Consider the following 14,721-nt stretch of genomic DNA (forward strand, 5'->3'; position numbering starts at 1 on the left):
ATTGAAGCTGTCGGATGACAACTGTCAAAAACAGCTGTCGCCTTGCCAGGCACTTTAGAACATAAATCAAAATTCCTCTCCCTATTAATTTCCGTTCCCTCTTATCACACTCCTGTCCAGAACTGCTCCAGTTGCTGTTAATGTCTATTCATCGAAACAACATTAAACTATAAACTGTGGCCTATTTTAGGCTACAGTTAGGTTGTGGTATATTTTATATGTTATATGTTACTAACATTTTGTTGTTATTTTTATATATGTAAATGTATTTCTGTTTGTTTCAGTGTCGTCCTACTAACAAGTTAAAGTTACACAAGATCGGCTACAACAGCATCTTAAATTTCTTTTGTTTTTTGTTTTTTTAATCACAAGCACGACTTGCTTCTCATTTCACTTGTCATTGGCAGAATCGTCGACAGTGACATCGACACGGATTGCCATGCCATAAATAAAAATAGAATAGAATAGAATAGAACATAAACTTTCCACGTATTTATTAAATTATTTACATAAAAAGTACGTGCATTTCACTATAATAACAATGGATCAGTGGGTCAGTGAAGGATTATCCAAAATTCTAGATTTTCAGATACCAGATGATATGATAAAGTAAGTTCAAATACAGAATCTTAGAAACAACATCTTCACCTTCTACCGTGATCAACTTTTAACTTTTGAAATCCTTCCTTATGTTTATGTATTCCGGCAAACTAACGCAGGCATACTTAAATTAACCATCGCCTTCAATTTTAGATACATTTTATCCATAGAAAGTGAGAAGGATTTAAATGAATACATGAAAACTTTGTTGGACTTCGATAACCCTCAACATAAAGGTTTCTTCTTGGATTTGTGCAAGAAAAAGTTCCCGAGCCGAGGTACAGAAACAAAAAATATTCTTTTAATCCTCTACATATTTTTGGTACCAAAAAGTTTTTATGTCATCTGAACTAATTACTATTATTGTGCAATATTATCGCAATCCAAATTGAAAAGCTACCCACCATCTTACTCTTTAACATCAATATAAATAAACAATTTAATAAACATTTCAAATATCTCTACAATCTCTATAAACCTAATATTTTTTGTCTGACAATTCCAGCCTCACTCCCCAAACAGCAGAAAAAGAAAATTTCAAAGAACAAGCAACAGACTGACTTCATCAGCAATGAGCCACCGGCACCACAGCCGGAGCCAGTGGAAGCTGAGTCCAAGTCTAAGAAGAAGACTAAGTTCGTGAATTTGTACTCCCAAGAGGGGAAGAACGCTCAGGTTGTCATCATAAAAGGTAGGTTGATCAACCTTCATTTGTTTTTATGTGAGTTTGCCAAAGTATTGTGGAGTCTGATTACAGTTTGAATAAGGAATAGCTGAGGTTAGAGGTGAAAATTAAGTATTGTTTGTGTGTTTCAAACTTGAACACATTTATTTTTGTACGAATAAGCGTTTTAAAGTTTTATTGATTTCTGACACATTCACTTTTTTGTTTTTTAAGTTCTTTCAGTGTCAAAGTCGTACTTTGATTTTCAGAACCCAGATGGTGGGTTACAAAATACTCAGTTATAATTTGAGGCTTCTATATTCCTGTAATGGAAGAATCTGTATGTGTTCCTAAAATCAACAATTATTTATGCTGTGTTGAAAGGCAAAGTTCATACATTGTCTTTATTAAAATTTATGGCGTCACCCCTCTTGTGACCTACTAGATCGACCCTACTCGTGGGAACACTATGGAATATACCGATAATAATAAAACTAATAATCCTAAAAATACAACAAACATTGTACAGCAGATATTTCACCCGAGCATGTTTGAGAGGGTGAGAAGCAACTCATTGGGAGCTCTGCCAAAAGAGATACAAAAACCGATTGAAAAGCCAAAACAACCCATGGAAAGTCCACAAAAATCTCTTAAACCCCAACAATCTGTGGAAAATGAAACTGCGCTCTCTAATCCAGATGACACTCAAAAAGAAGTATGGCAAAACGACAGAATACCGAACAGAAGCAACAAGAGAAAGCAAACAAGCCCAATACTTAATGACACACAAAAAAAGCTGAAGAACACTACAAATTTTGCGATCCCAACAAGTAACACCTTTGAAATCCTCAATGAGGACACTACAAAGGAAGCAGAACGGATGGAAAAAGAGTACATTCCGAAGCCTGAACCAATATTTGCCACTGGTGTCCTCAACGTCGGCTCTTTAAAGGAAGCACTCTCCAAAGTCACAACTAGTGAAATGTACCTCATGACTGCGCTAAGGTCTGGACATGTTGTAAAAATCATGCCTAAAGACATTCAAACTTATAAAATGATCAGAGAGAATTTCATATCCAACAACATCTCCCACTATACATACCAACTTAAAAGTGAAAGAGCATACCGAGTGGTTCTACGCGGACTACACGCGTCAGAGCAAACCGCACAAATAGCTCAGGAATTAAAAGAGATCGGATACGAAGTGAGGCAGGTAGTGAATGTACGCCATCGAGCTACAAAAGAGCCACTCCCCATATTTTTCGTAGACCTGGAACCAAATCAAAACAATAAGAACATATTTAACGTCAAATATATAAACAACATGAAGATTACGTTTGAAGCTCCGCATAAAAAACAAGAGATCCTTCAATGTAAAAGATGTCAAAGATTTGGACACTCTAAGAACCAGTGCAATAGGCCATACAGATGCGTGAAATGTGGTAGTGATCACCCGACAAATACCTGTACCAAACAACCTCATACCGATGCCACCTGTGCAAACTGTAATGAGAAACACCCTGCAAGCTATAAGGGCTGCCAAACATATAAACAGTACAGGGAAAGGATTACAAAGTCCAAACCTAAAGCAAGTCAACTTGCCATCAAAACTACTGCCAAGGGCAGTAACCGAGAGGATCGCACAGAACCAAATCAGACCAACATGCCCAAAACATACGCACAGATTACTGCTACAAAAACACTGGAACAAAACCATAACATTCAGCATGACAGGAAAACTGAGCTAAACAACACAGCAGAGCTTATGCACTTGATGTTAGATAAACTCCAGAAAAATATGATGACAATGGTTGAAAAAATGATGGACAAAATGATGGAGCGTATGATCCAGCTAGTGAACAGCCTGCTAGTAAAATGATTCATCACCTCCGAGTGCTAACTTGGAACGCCAATGGCTTGACGGATAGACGTCAAGAACTAGAAACCTTCCTTCATACAGAAATGATTGATGTAGCTTTAATATCGGAAACTAGATTCACGCGCATGACTCACATCAGCATCAAAAACTACAGAATATACACAACAAACCACCCTTCTGGTAACTCCCATGGTGGGACGGCAGTTATCATTAAGAATAACTTAAAACACTACTCAATAGAAGATTACAGTACAGAAAAAATTCAAGCAACATCAGTTAAGCTCCTGGGAAAAAAATTCGATACTGTATTTTCCGCTGTATATTGTCCCCCTAAACACACTATAAAAGCTGAGGATTTCAAAAATTATTTTTCGACATTGAGTTCAAGATTTGTGTGTGGAGGTGACTGGAACTCTAAACACATAAAATGGGGCTCTAGATTGATTAACACTAGAGGAAGACAACTACATAAAGCCACCGAAGATATGAAGTTGGAATGCTTTTCAGGTACTGAACCCACACACTGGCCTACGGATAGAAATAAAATCCCTGATGTGCTTGACTTCTTTATTGCAAAAAACCTGAGTCCCAATTACACGAAAATCGAACACCTTACGGACTTAACCTCAGATCACACTCCTATCGTCCTTAACATAAGCACCAATGTCTTTCTAATAGAACCACCATTCAAAATATATAACCGTAAGACAACTGACTGGGATGTCTACAGAGAAATAATAAACAGCGACTTAAAATTAATAACTAAAATAACCACAGGAGAATGTATTGAGAAGGAAATAGAACATCTTAATATTACTATTCACAAAGCTGCTACAGTTGCGACCCCTAAAAGGAAAGGCAAAGGTATACCATTTCAATATAATAGTTACCCACAGTACATCAAAGACAAAGTAAAAGAACGACGAAGGCTTCGGAAGATATGGCATTCTACCGGCTACCCAAGTGACAAAACACAATTCAATAAATACTCGGCAGAACTAAAAAACCTCATAGATACTTTTGAAAATGACAACATGCAAAATTTTTTATCAAACCTTAGTCCAAAACTGGACACTAACTACTCACTCTGGAAGGTCACAAAAAACCTAAAGCGACCCAAAATTCACACGCCACCAGTGAACAACAACAAGGGAGGTTGGGCTAGATCGGACCTAGAAAAGGCAATCACTTTCGCGGAACACCTAAGCACAGTCTTCCAGCCTTTGGTCAACACAGAACACCAAGAAAATCCTAAAATCAAAGAATTCCTAGAATCACCAACCCAATTGTGTTTACCTCTGAAAAGCACTGGCCCTAAAGAAGTCATAAGGGAAATTAAAAACCTACAAGATGGCAAAGCACCTGGGTATGATAACATTGATGCAACTTTGCTAAAACATCTACCTTTCAAAGGTATCATGAAACTGGTTAACATGTTTAATGCCTGCCTAAGACTGCAAATCTTCCCTGGCCAGTGGAAGGTCGCTCAGGTAGTAATGGTACCAAAACCGGGCAAACCCCCACAACTGACTGCCTCATACAGGCCTATTAGCCTGTTGCCTGTTATTGGAAAGCTGTTTGAGAGGATCTTGCTGAACAGAATCAAAGGCCACCTTGACTCAGCGCTGCCTAACCATCAATTTGGATTCCGTGAAAAACATGGAACAGTCGAGCAAGTTCACCGCCTTGTAAACAATATAAGTGGAAGTTTAGAAAAAAAACTATACTGTTCGGCTGTGTTTCTAGATATTAGTCAAGCATTTGACAAAGTCTGGCATGCAGGTCTCCTGTACAAACTAAAACAGGCTCTCCCCCATTGCTTCTTCCACATCTTACAATCGTATCTGGATAAAAGGTGCTTTCAAGTGAAACAAAACAATGAACTGTCCGGCCTGTACGAAATAAAATCAGGAGTCCCACAAGGAAGTATACTGGGCCCTATTCTCTACCTCATATTCACCGCAGACATCCCAACCGACGACCACACTATGATTGCCACATACGCTGACGATACTGCACTAATGTCATCTCATAGAGATCCGGCGATTGCCTCCCAGGCCACTCAAAATCACCTCGACGAACTTGAGAAGTGGCTGAAGCAGTGGAAAATTAAGGCAAATGAGACCAAGTCCGTACACGTCACATTTACTTTGAATAAAGAAACTTGTCCTCCTGTTAAATTAAACAATAAAGAGATCCCACAGGCAGAAAACGCAAAATATCTAGGAATACATCTAGACAGGAGACTCACTTGGCAAAAGCACATCTGGGCAAAGCGATTACAACTAGATGAAAAACTCCGTAGTCTAAACTGGATGATTGGGAGAAACTCTCAATTAAATGACAGCAGCAAAATGATGGTATACAAAGCAATCATAAAACCTGTTTGGACCTACGGCATACAACTTTGGGGAACCGCCAGCAATAGTAACATCGACATACTAGAAAGGTTCCAAACGAAAGCACTACGTACCATGTATGGAATCCCAAAATGCATCAGCAACAGATACATGTACCTCGACCTGGGTGTTAATACTGTCAGACAAGAAATAGCCATGAGCAGCGTAAAATACCAGCACAGGCTGGCTGATCACGTTAACGAGCTAGCTAAAAAACTTAGCGGGGAAGGTGGACAACAACATTATAGACTTAAAAGACATGACATCTCTAACCTAAGCAAGAGATTCAACTGACACAGAGAGAGTTCATAGTACTGGAATACTAAGTAACTGTGAACCTCGTTTACGACATTTTGCTCTGACACAGCTCAGTCAAACGAATGGCTTATTGTTCTAAAACAGATTGCCAGGACGCAGAGTAGACAAAAAAAAAAAAAAAAAAAAAAAAAAAAAAAATTAAAATTTATAAAATATGAATTTGCAGGGCGCCATCACTGTGACTGCCAGGCGTCTAAACACGAGCTAGTGAACAACTGCATTCAATGCGGCCGCGTCGTCTGCAAGCAGGAGGGCTCTGGACCATGCCTGTTCTGTGGGAATCTGGTAATCACTCAACTACCATTTAATATAAAAACTTAATACTGGTTTGAAATCATCGGATTACACGCTTGGTTTTTCCACGCTTTTTGGCGTTTATACAAGAGCGCGAGAAACAGTCGCGAAAGTTTTAGGAATTTACTGGTATGAGCAAATGTTCAATACAAGCATGTACTAGTGGGCGATCAAGTCCGTTTGACTGAGAACGCTGTTAAATAAGATTTGACTGCTGCTAACAAGCCATATTTTATCGGTTGAGTACAAAGAAGTAACCCTTACAAGCCTCTATTTTAGAAAAAAAAGGGTCCCTTGTAATAGTCCTCTTCACCTAATTGCCTCTTCCAAAATAACTCACTTAATTCATGACCTCGCATTTCAGGTGTGCACCCCAGAAGAGCAGAAAGAGTTAAACACAAAGACTAAAGGTGCTGCTAAACTGATGGAGATGTTGATGGAACGCAGCCGACCTAAAGGATGGGAGGCTGCCGTCTCACATAGGAATAGACTGCTGGAGTATGATCGTACCAGGTATGAGCAAATGGGTTTAAATTTCAACCTTACCTGGGATTTCGACAGTCTTATTAATAATCATGGATTAAAGTAACTCTCCATCTTTATAGATTTTCACAGGATTTTTAAACTTTACACTGCCACATATCTGAAGGGACTTTGGTTTCATTCTCAATATACAATGTCAATTGTATCGACTTTATTTTCAGTAACACTGTCATAGTACCACATACAGACTAAAATTAGAGACTTGTTTTATTTTTTGTATGCTTTTTCAACAATTGCAGTTTTCATTTTCATTGAGACATTGAAGATTTAAAATGAAAGTAAAATGAACTTTTCAATATCAAATCACTTATGAGTAACGATCAACTCTATCCCCTCACAATAAGTACCATTTTCCCTTCCCCCTAGCGAGCGTCGCACGCGCGTGACGGACGACGACAGCGACTACTTCAGCGCCAACAGCGTGTGGCTCAACTCTGCCGAGAAGGGCAAGCTAGAGAAGTACCAGCAGTCGCTGCATGAGAAGAAACATGGCTCCAGGCTTAATAAGAAGATGACTTTCGATTTTGCTGGTGAGTTTTATATTTTATGTGTAGTTCCAGAGAACTTTTCTATGAAAATCATCATTACGTTATTTCATTCGGGATCATTACGTTAGGGATATCAGAGTCATTAGGTTCAACGTATTTACTATGCATACCTATATCTTATTTATTTATACACAACCGATTCTGACATCGAGAAATATAAGTTAAGTCACACACATCTCATAACCAAACAATCTCGATTCTGGTCCGATTATAACATGTCTCTTGACATAAATGGTATAGGGCTACATCAAACATTCAACCCATGCCTAGGGATTCTAGGGAGTTGTTCCTTTCCCAAAAATCCCCCAAATGTCTAAAGATTTTTGCAACTGAGACCTAAATAAATACCTAATATCAGAGTTAACACTTAAACTTATGTTTGCAGGTCGCCAAATAGTAGAAGACAATACAATAGACTATGAGCCTGATGAGGAGCAGATCAGACAGATGACCAGCTCCGGCACCGACAGTGGACGGCAGCAGCAACACGACTTGTTCATAGGAGTGCCCAGTGACAGGGATGTGGCGCCAGGAGTCAACGCGCCACTGCTGCAGGTAACACTTACTGATGACGAGCAGATCACAGGAGCAGGAAGGAACAGTGATAGTTTAAAACAGCGGTTTCCGAATTCTTTTTTCTTCGGAACCCTTTTCGTTTCACCATTTTTCGGCGGAACCTTAGCTTAAGTAAGAAGTAAACTAAAGACGTTAATACACTTAGGTATGGCTCGTGGCGCGTGGTAGCCGCCCTTGACTTTGTGTATTATGTGAATAGTTTTTAGTTTGAAGACTGACAAAGTAAACGCAAAAAGAAATAGATTGGGTTTGTACAGGTGCGAGGCGAGCGAGCGCGATTTTTTTTAACTAAAAGAAGAAGTTCCAAGCACCCGCTAGCATTGAAAGACATTCAGTGGTAGCCGGTATCGCGAGCGAAGCGAGCGCGAATTTTTTTTAGTTTAAGTATGTACCTACACAAAATAAACAAAACCACTGTAAATTAATAAGGTCTCAAAAAGTACAATATCCACACAAAAAAGCAAATGCAAATGAATAAGCAGCTAGCGAAGAAAGCGCTATTGCTTTTTCTGAACCAGAGGAATAAAAAATAAACATCAAAGGAAACCTCGACGGAAGAGCGCGAAATTTTTTCGGTATTGGATGCTTGAGCAATTAAACGAACATAAAAGCATCACATGTAATATAGAGTCGCGAGCGAAGCGAGCGCGAAATTTTCGGATGCGCGGAGGTGCAAAAATTGTAAAAAATGTCACACTTTGATTCATGGTAAAAATAGCCCCTTGGAAATACTCGTATGCCGTGTCATTTCACGTCCTATCAAATGTATGAAAACGTATAATCCTGGCGATGAAATAAGCCCAAAAAATGCGGTGATTTTTGGGCCCACTCGCTACCTACTTTTGCCGATTGCCGAAGACCTGGAGGTATTAAGTTAATCTAAAATTTGTAAAAAACGGAATTAAATTATCTGCTGCTGTGGCCTTCCCCCGCCACTTGTCGCGAAAGTACGAGACTTACACTCCGTGTCTAAATGGAATTTTGGAATGCAATATTTAAAACAATTTAATTGAAAATGAATAATGATTTAATATTATCAAAAGATAAAGGATTTACCATATGGAATATTGTTTGGAATCATTATTAGAACAATTATTATATGGAATCTTGAATTTTCCACGGAACCCCTGAGGGCCTGTCACGGAACCTCAGGGGAACCGCTGGTTTAAAATATAGACCGACATAACATAGACATAGACAGCAGTCGTGCTATGAGACTACTAGACCAAGACACCTGTGATACTCTGTAGGTTTAAAGAGAACAAACAGGAAGTCTTCTTTAAGAGTAGGTACACATTTGATTAACATACAGCCGAGGTTGTAGCTACTCTTGCTGATCAGTATGCCCTAACTGAAGTATTTATTGTTTAAAAATGACTTTAACAATTATACCTATGTTGAACTACTATATCAACTATATAGAATTACATAAAAATTATATCATCTCCTCCTCAGTTTGACCCATCAGTAGAAACCCAAAGCTTTGCCGCGGCCACTGCCGGTCACCCGGGGCAGTACACGCCGCGCGTGCAGGACGCGGCGCTGCAGGAGATGAGCGACACCGCCCGCTGCCTCTCCATGCACCAGCCCTGGGCCTCGCTGCTCGTCGAGGGAATCAAGCTGTGAGTAGCACAGTAGTAGTTAGGATATTTTCACAGGATTTTGCCACCTCCTACTGTCTCCCTAAAACCATCAGCGGAAAGTCAAGGTTATGTTAGCTATGTAAGACTACACTGGGGCTACACAAGGACTGCGCTGGCGTTAAGCGAGTGCTACGTCGGGGCTTCACGAGGACTACGCCGGCGCTACGGGACTACAACGCCAGGGCTACACAAGGACTACGTCGGCGCTACGCGAGTGCTACGCTAGAGCTACGCAAGGACTACGCCAGTGCTACGCTGGGGCTACGTTAGGCCTACGCTATGACTATGAGAGAGCCGCGCGTTTGGCTACGCAGTGGTCACGTTAGAGCTACGCTGAGTCTACGTAGTGGCTACACCATGGCTACGAAAGAGCTATGCTATGGCTACACAGTAGTTACGTTAGGGCTACGGTTAACAACGGTTTGACTACGCGATAACTACGCATGAACTACGTTAAGACTACGCAAGAACAATAGTAGTGTAAATAAATAAAAAATAAAAGAAAATTCTTCTAAAACACAATCCATTAAGTACTTGCACACTTATCGCATTTAGAGCATTGATGATATTTTCTATAACTTTCAGTCATGAAGGTCGTACATGGTACTCGAGTCATCGCGGCCGGCTTTGGATCGCGTCAACTGTGAAGCCGCCTGATCAGGAAATTGTGAGGGCCATTGAAAACCAGTACCGAGTGTTATATCCAGGTAATTTGAATATTAGTGATAGGTGAACAGATCCCATCATCTGCTTAGCCTTTTCGTAATCGAGGTGCCTTCCAGTCTAACCGTAAGCAGCCGAGTGTTTTATATGGATGACTATTTGAAGTCCTGCCTATTTAAACACCTGATTTTTATTCCATGTACTGGAAGTTGTACCTTTGACACACGAGTGAAACCGCGGGGGCAAGTACTAGAATATACAAAAATATAGAATTACATTCTCATCGTCCCTTGTACATATTTTATGTACAAAGTTTTTTTTTTTAATGAAAATGTAGTGACATTTGTTTCAGAGACTGAAGTAAAGTTTCCATCGTTCTATCCAACTGGGTGCCTTCTCGGTTGTGTCAACGTGGACGATGTCCTACCGCAGGAAGAGTATCAGAAAAAGTAAGTTCTAAGTGCTGTGGATTTAACCAGATATTGTGAGAACTTCTCCACGCACCTGGATAAAAACTAGCCTTCAGAATCAAGGATCGTCGAAAGAACTTTCAAAACTGTGCAGCAGTTCCCAATATTAGAGCAATAAATCTTATTATCATTGGGCAATATCGCTTGACAGAAAAACATTTTTTTTATGAAAAACTTTGTGGGCCCTATTCACTATTAAAAATTGTTTAGTCTTTTGTTCTAGAATCAGCCAGGACCCCAATAAATTTTTCCCGAGTAATAGATCCCGATTTTAAGTAATTATTTTATTATATTCGCAGGTACCCGGGCGGTGAGAGTGACAGTCCTTATGTGTTCATATGTTCCAATCCTGTCAGTCTGAGGCTGCGGTTCCCGGTCAAAGGAGCCCATAAAATATGTAACTTATTTATTTTCTATTCTTGTATGAATTGTATGTATTTAAGTCAGTTGCAGTTACTATTTCACGATCAGACGTATGTTTATTTGTTGTTAAAAAATATATTGTTAGGTTATTAGGTCAGGCAGGTAAGTGTTAAAAGGCCCTTTCTACGAACTTATTTTTTGTTCTTTATAGATATAAACGCCTTTTAAGGGAAGTTTGTAGTAAATTCGTTTTTAGTATGTTGGGGCATTAATATCGATACATTATTTGGTTTCAGATGCGTTGGATAAGACAATCCACCAGGCGGCAGTTAAATGTATACAGAAGATGTCCAAAATACATGCCAATGCTGCTTTATAGGTCCCTATAGCTATTTAATATTTATTTATGTAATATGCATACAATAAAACACACTTTATTTGTAAAGAAAGTTCTTTTATTTACACAATTCATAACTAAAAGTATAAATATTTCATCCTTTTAATATTAACGTTCATTCATCACACTGTTACACATATTTACTTCCATGTTCAAATATACCTACTAACAAATTGCATTTAGATAATTAATTTTACAATAAATGCTTAACAATTTCGAATATAAACGTAAAACAGACATACAGACACATAATACTACATTACAGTTCATATTATGTATAAACAAACATATCACTTATTGTAACACTTATTTACTAAATGAGCACTATAGACGACCAATACTAATTGCAGAAATTATATAAATAAATAGTCTTATATAGTATCAGTTCTTGCAAAAAAATAACTGTAAAAATTGATCTATTGATTAAGGTACAATATCTGGACATTTAAAATCTATAAATATCAAATTCTAGCTAAAACTCTAAATGCGTTTCAAAAAGGCTCGGAAAGTTTTCAATATTAACAGCTAATTGCAATAAAAGTATGAATTTATACAAAAAATAAATCCACTCAAAAGTTGTTACCGAATTCTCACTGAGAAATGATGTCAAAAAAATTCTTACAGTCTACCATTGTGTACTAAAATGTTATTACTCGTGCAAGTTGCAAGATACCTATAGAAAAGCTTTGGCAGTGAAGAGGATTTGGTTTGTAAACATTAACTTAGGAACGTTACGATTCCTTCTTTTGGTTCAACTGCGGAAAAAACGCTTCGATAGGTAAAATAGGGTCGTCCGTCGCTATCGTAAAGTAATTCGGTATTCGCCTACTGCTCGACGAAATAGTTTTGAACATCCCTGGCTTATTGTAATCCTTGCTAGCTGCTAAAGTTAGATCTGAAACTCTCTTCGAATGTTCAAACAAATGTTCTAAGTGGTCTTGATGCTTTTTATCGGCGATTTTCATGATAGCACTCTCAGATCGTGTCCTTTCTGATGTAATTTCGTTTCTGTCGTAAACTGTAGTTTCTGTGACTGAAATGTCTTGTACAGATTCGCCTATTTCTGAGTCCTTGATCTTCTTTCTGAGTGGTCTTTTGCTGTGGACTGCGGTTGGTGTAGTGGTCTCCGGTTCTTCAGTGGTTGGTCTCGGTCTACGTTGGCCGTTTCTTATCCTAGCTGATACTCGTATCGTGGTTGCTTCCACTGCTTCTGTAGTCTGTCTCTGCCTATTAGGTTTGTTCACATGTATGTCTTTCTCTGTGGATTCACTGTTCTCACCATTTCCGTTCTTGTATCTGGGGTCTTTAGGCGTGAAGCGCTTGCGTTCAGTTGTGTTTTCACTGTCATTGTTATCGTTGTAAGGCACTCGTCTCTGAGGGAATCGTATCTTGGGTGTATTTTCAGCAGGCTTCTCTGTGGTGCTTGTGGTGGAACTTAGTCTGTTTCTGTAGTCTTTGACGTTGAATCTCGTCCTGTTGTACTTGTTCCGCAGCCGGGGTCGTTGAGCGCGACCTGTAGTTGTGACGTCTAATCGGGGGGTAGTCGTGTAATCTGTTCCCTCTTCCTTGTAAAATTCAGTTGTAGTCTCCCACGCCTTCACGGGTTCTAGTTTAGCTTCAATGGGTTTCACATCTTTGTGGAATGAAAATTCTTGTTCAGATGCTACAGTGGTCTTCAAAGTGTCTGACAAGCTTACAGCGACGTCACTTGTAGGTGTGTCTTTTTCGTCTTGTTTATGTGAGAAATCATTTTTGAAGTCATAACCGTTTAGTTTCGGGAAATGGGGACGATTTGTTATTTTCATTATCTGGGATTCCTGGTTTAAGTCTTCCTTAGTGAATACAGTAGTAGTTTCTGGTCTGTCAGCAGGCGTTGTGACTGGTCGGCGATGAGCCAGCTTCTTCTTAACAATAGTAGGTATGGTCGGAGTGACGGTCGGTAACGCGCTGGTGGTCAAGTCGGTGGTGACGGTTGGAGTCGTCAGGTTCGGTTGGGACTTGGTAGGCCTCACTCTAGGTCTGATCGTGTAAACTTCGTCGGAGTCGGTAGTCGGTGTCGGTTCGGTAGAGGAGATGTATGTGGAGGAGCGGGTACTTAACGTGCTGGTAGTCTCTTCCCTGGTGCGATTGATGTTAGCTAGCGGCGGACGGCGCCTCCTCACCTTATTCCTTTTACGTTCAGGCGCGTTCGGCCGCTTGAAGTGCTTGTTCGGTGGCAACGTAGGAAGGGCTTCCACCTGAATATCCCCGTTATTCTCCTTGTTATTGTTGAACTGAGTAGTCGTCTCTTGTGTCGAAGTATACTTGGCCGCTTCAGTCGGCTTTTTCGTTCGTCTTGACGTGCTGTAGTCATCGTATGAAGGAGTTGACACCTTATAGTAGTAGTCTTTAAGCTTGTGCTTGCCGATAGGTTCAACGAAGTCGTCACCTAGAGGCCGCCTGCTTTGAGATTCGACTTTCATGTCGTAGCTCAAAGAGTTGTCATGGCCATTCTCTGCCTCGGTTACGATGGCAAACTCTTCGGGAAGGTCTGGCACGGGTGTAGGCTCGGGCCTGCGGTACGTGTCCGGATAGTCCTGCTGCTTGGCCGACTCTTCAGTAGTTTTCTGGTTGTTGTAGTCATACACTTGAGAGGTCAATGTCCAGGGTGCAGTTGATGAATGGGAGTGAACATCCGACTCCGTAGCTTCAGTAACTTCGTAAGTTTGTCGGTGAGGAGTATTCTGTGCATCTTGTGAATCTTGAGATTTCAATGGAGCGTTAACGTACTGTTTCGATGGTTGCTGGTTGCCCCCTGCGGCGACGCTGTCATGTATCTTATGCTTCTTTTTCTCGTAACTAAAGTTAACATTCTGCGGTTCATGGCTGATTTGACCCTGCTGGTTTTGGTGAGCTGGGAAATTGTAATCGTAGTAGCTGTCAGCTAACGTGGTCGTCGGAACTGTCGGGTTGTACGTTGTCACAGACACTTTGTTGAAGTCACTCTGCTGGTTCTTTGCGAAGGGATCTTGAGGACTTGGTTTGAACGTATCTTTGGCTCCTGCATTTGGATCAATCTTGGGTGGAATATATACCTTCGTTTGCGGTGTGGGCGTAATCTTGAAATCACTGTATGTGGTCGCGTAGTGAATTTGGTTTGGAGTTGTCGGCAATCTTGGCGTTGTTGAATCGAATATCGTTGCGGTTGTTTTGTAGTTGGGGGAGTAGCTGAACGAGTTAAATATCGTCTGCTTCGTTGGTTGGGGAGGCAAGTAAGTAGTCTTCGTCGTCGGAAGCTGGTACACGGGGTCCCTTCCTTTCACTGATTGGACTCCGAATGTGCCAAACGAACCTGTGAAGAAAGGCACGTATTAGTTGACCAAAG

The 14,721-nt window shown here is 40.2% G+C and overlaps 2 protein-coding genes across 4 annotated transcripts in view; one reads left to right on the top strand and one right to left on the bottom strand.

Annotated features, from left to right (window-relative positions):
* Positions 1–11,405, top strand: LOC124638056 (activating signal cointegrator 1). 3 transcript variants are annotated; one of them, XM_047174861.1, is made up of 13 exons: positions 1–61; positions 477–609; positions 754–878; positions 1,106–1,291; positions 6,027–6,145; positions 6,519–6,667; positions 7,064–7,227; positions 7,631–7,800; positions 9,277–9,443; positions 10,050–10,171; positions 10,480–10,576; positions 10,897–10,994; positions 11,257–11,405. In XM_047174861.1, the coding sequence occupies exons 2-13, from the start codon at positions 542–544 to the stop codon at positions 11,337–11,339; spliced, it is 1,548 nt and encodes a 515-aa protein (XP_047030817.1). In that variant the 5' UTR covers positions 1–61; positions 477–541; the 3' UTR covers positions 11,340–11,405. The 3 variants fall into 3 exon arrangements, with proteins under 3 accessions (XP_047030817.1, XP_047030818.1, XP_047030819.1); XM_047174863.1 differs by lacking the exon at positions 1–61 and adding an exon at positions 191–207 and having other exon boundaries at positions 285–609; XM_047174862.1 differs by lacking the exon at positions 1–61 and having other exon boundaries at positions 90–609.
* Positions 11,394–14,721, bottom strand: part of LOC124638058 (proteoglycan 4-like) — a 19,411-nt gene continuing 16,083 nt past the window's right edge. Inside the window, exon 4 of the mRNA XM_047174865.1 lies at positions 11,394–14,688. Coding sequence (XP_047030821.1) covers positions 12,089–14,688 — 2,600 coding nt within the window. The 3' untranslated portion in view covers positions 11,394–12,088. The remainder of the gene's footprint in view (positions 14,689–14,721) is intronic.

This window comes from Helicoverpa zea, chromosome 17, assembly GCF_022581195.2.
Source record: "Helicoverpa zea isolate HzStark_Cry1AcR chromosome 17, ilHelZeax1.1, whole genome shotgun sequence".
Classification (NCBI taxonomy): Eukaryota; Metazoa; Arthropoda; class Insecta; order Lepidoptera; family Noctuidae; genus Helicoverpa; species Helicoverpa zea.

Coding starts and splice junctions, on each gene's coding strand:
- LOC124638056 (XM_047174861.1), top strand. CDS start 542: ATGGATCAGTGGGTCAGTGAAGGATTATCCAAAATTCTAGATTTTCAG. Junction 879..1,105: donor GAAAAAGTTCCCGAGCCGAG/GTACAGAAACAA, acceptor TGACAATTCCAG/CCTCACTCCCCAAACAGCAG. Junction 10,172..10,479: donor GTACCGAGTGTTATATCCAG/GTAATTTGAATA, acceptor CATTTGTTTCAG/AGACTGAAGTAAAGTTTCCA.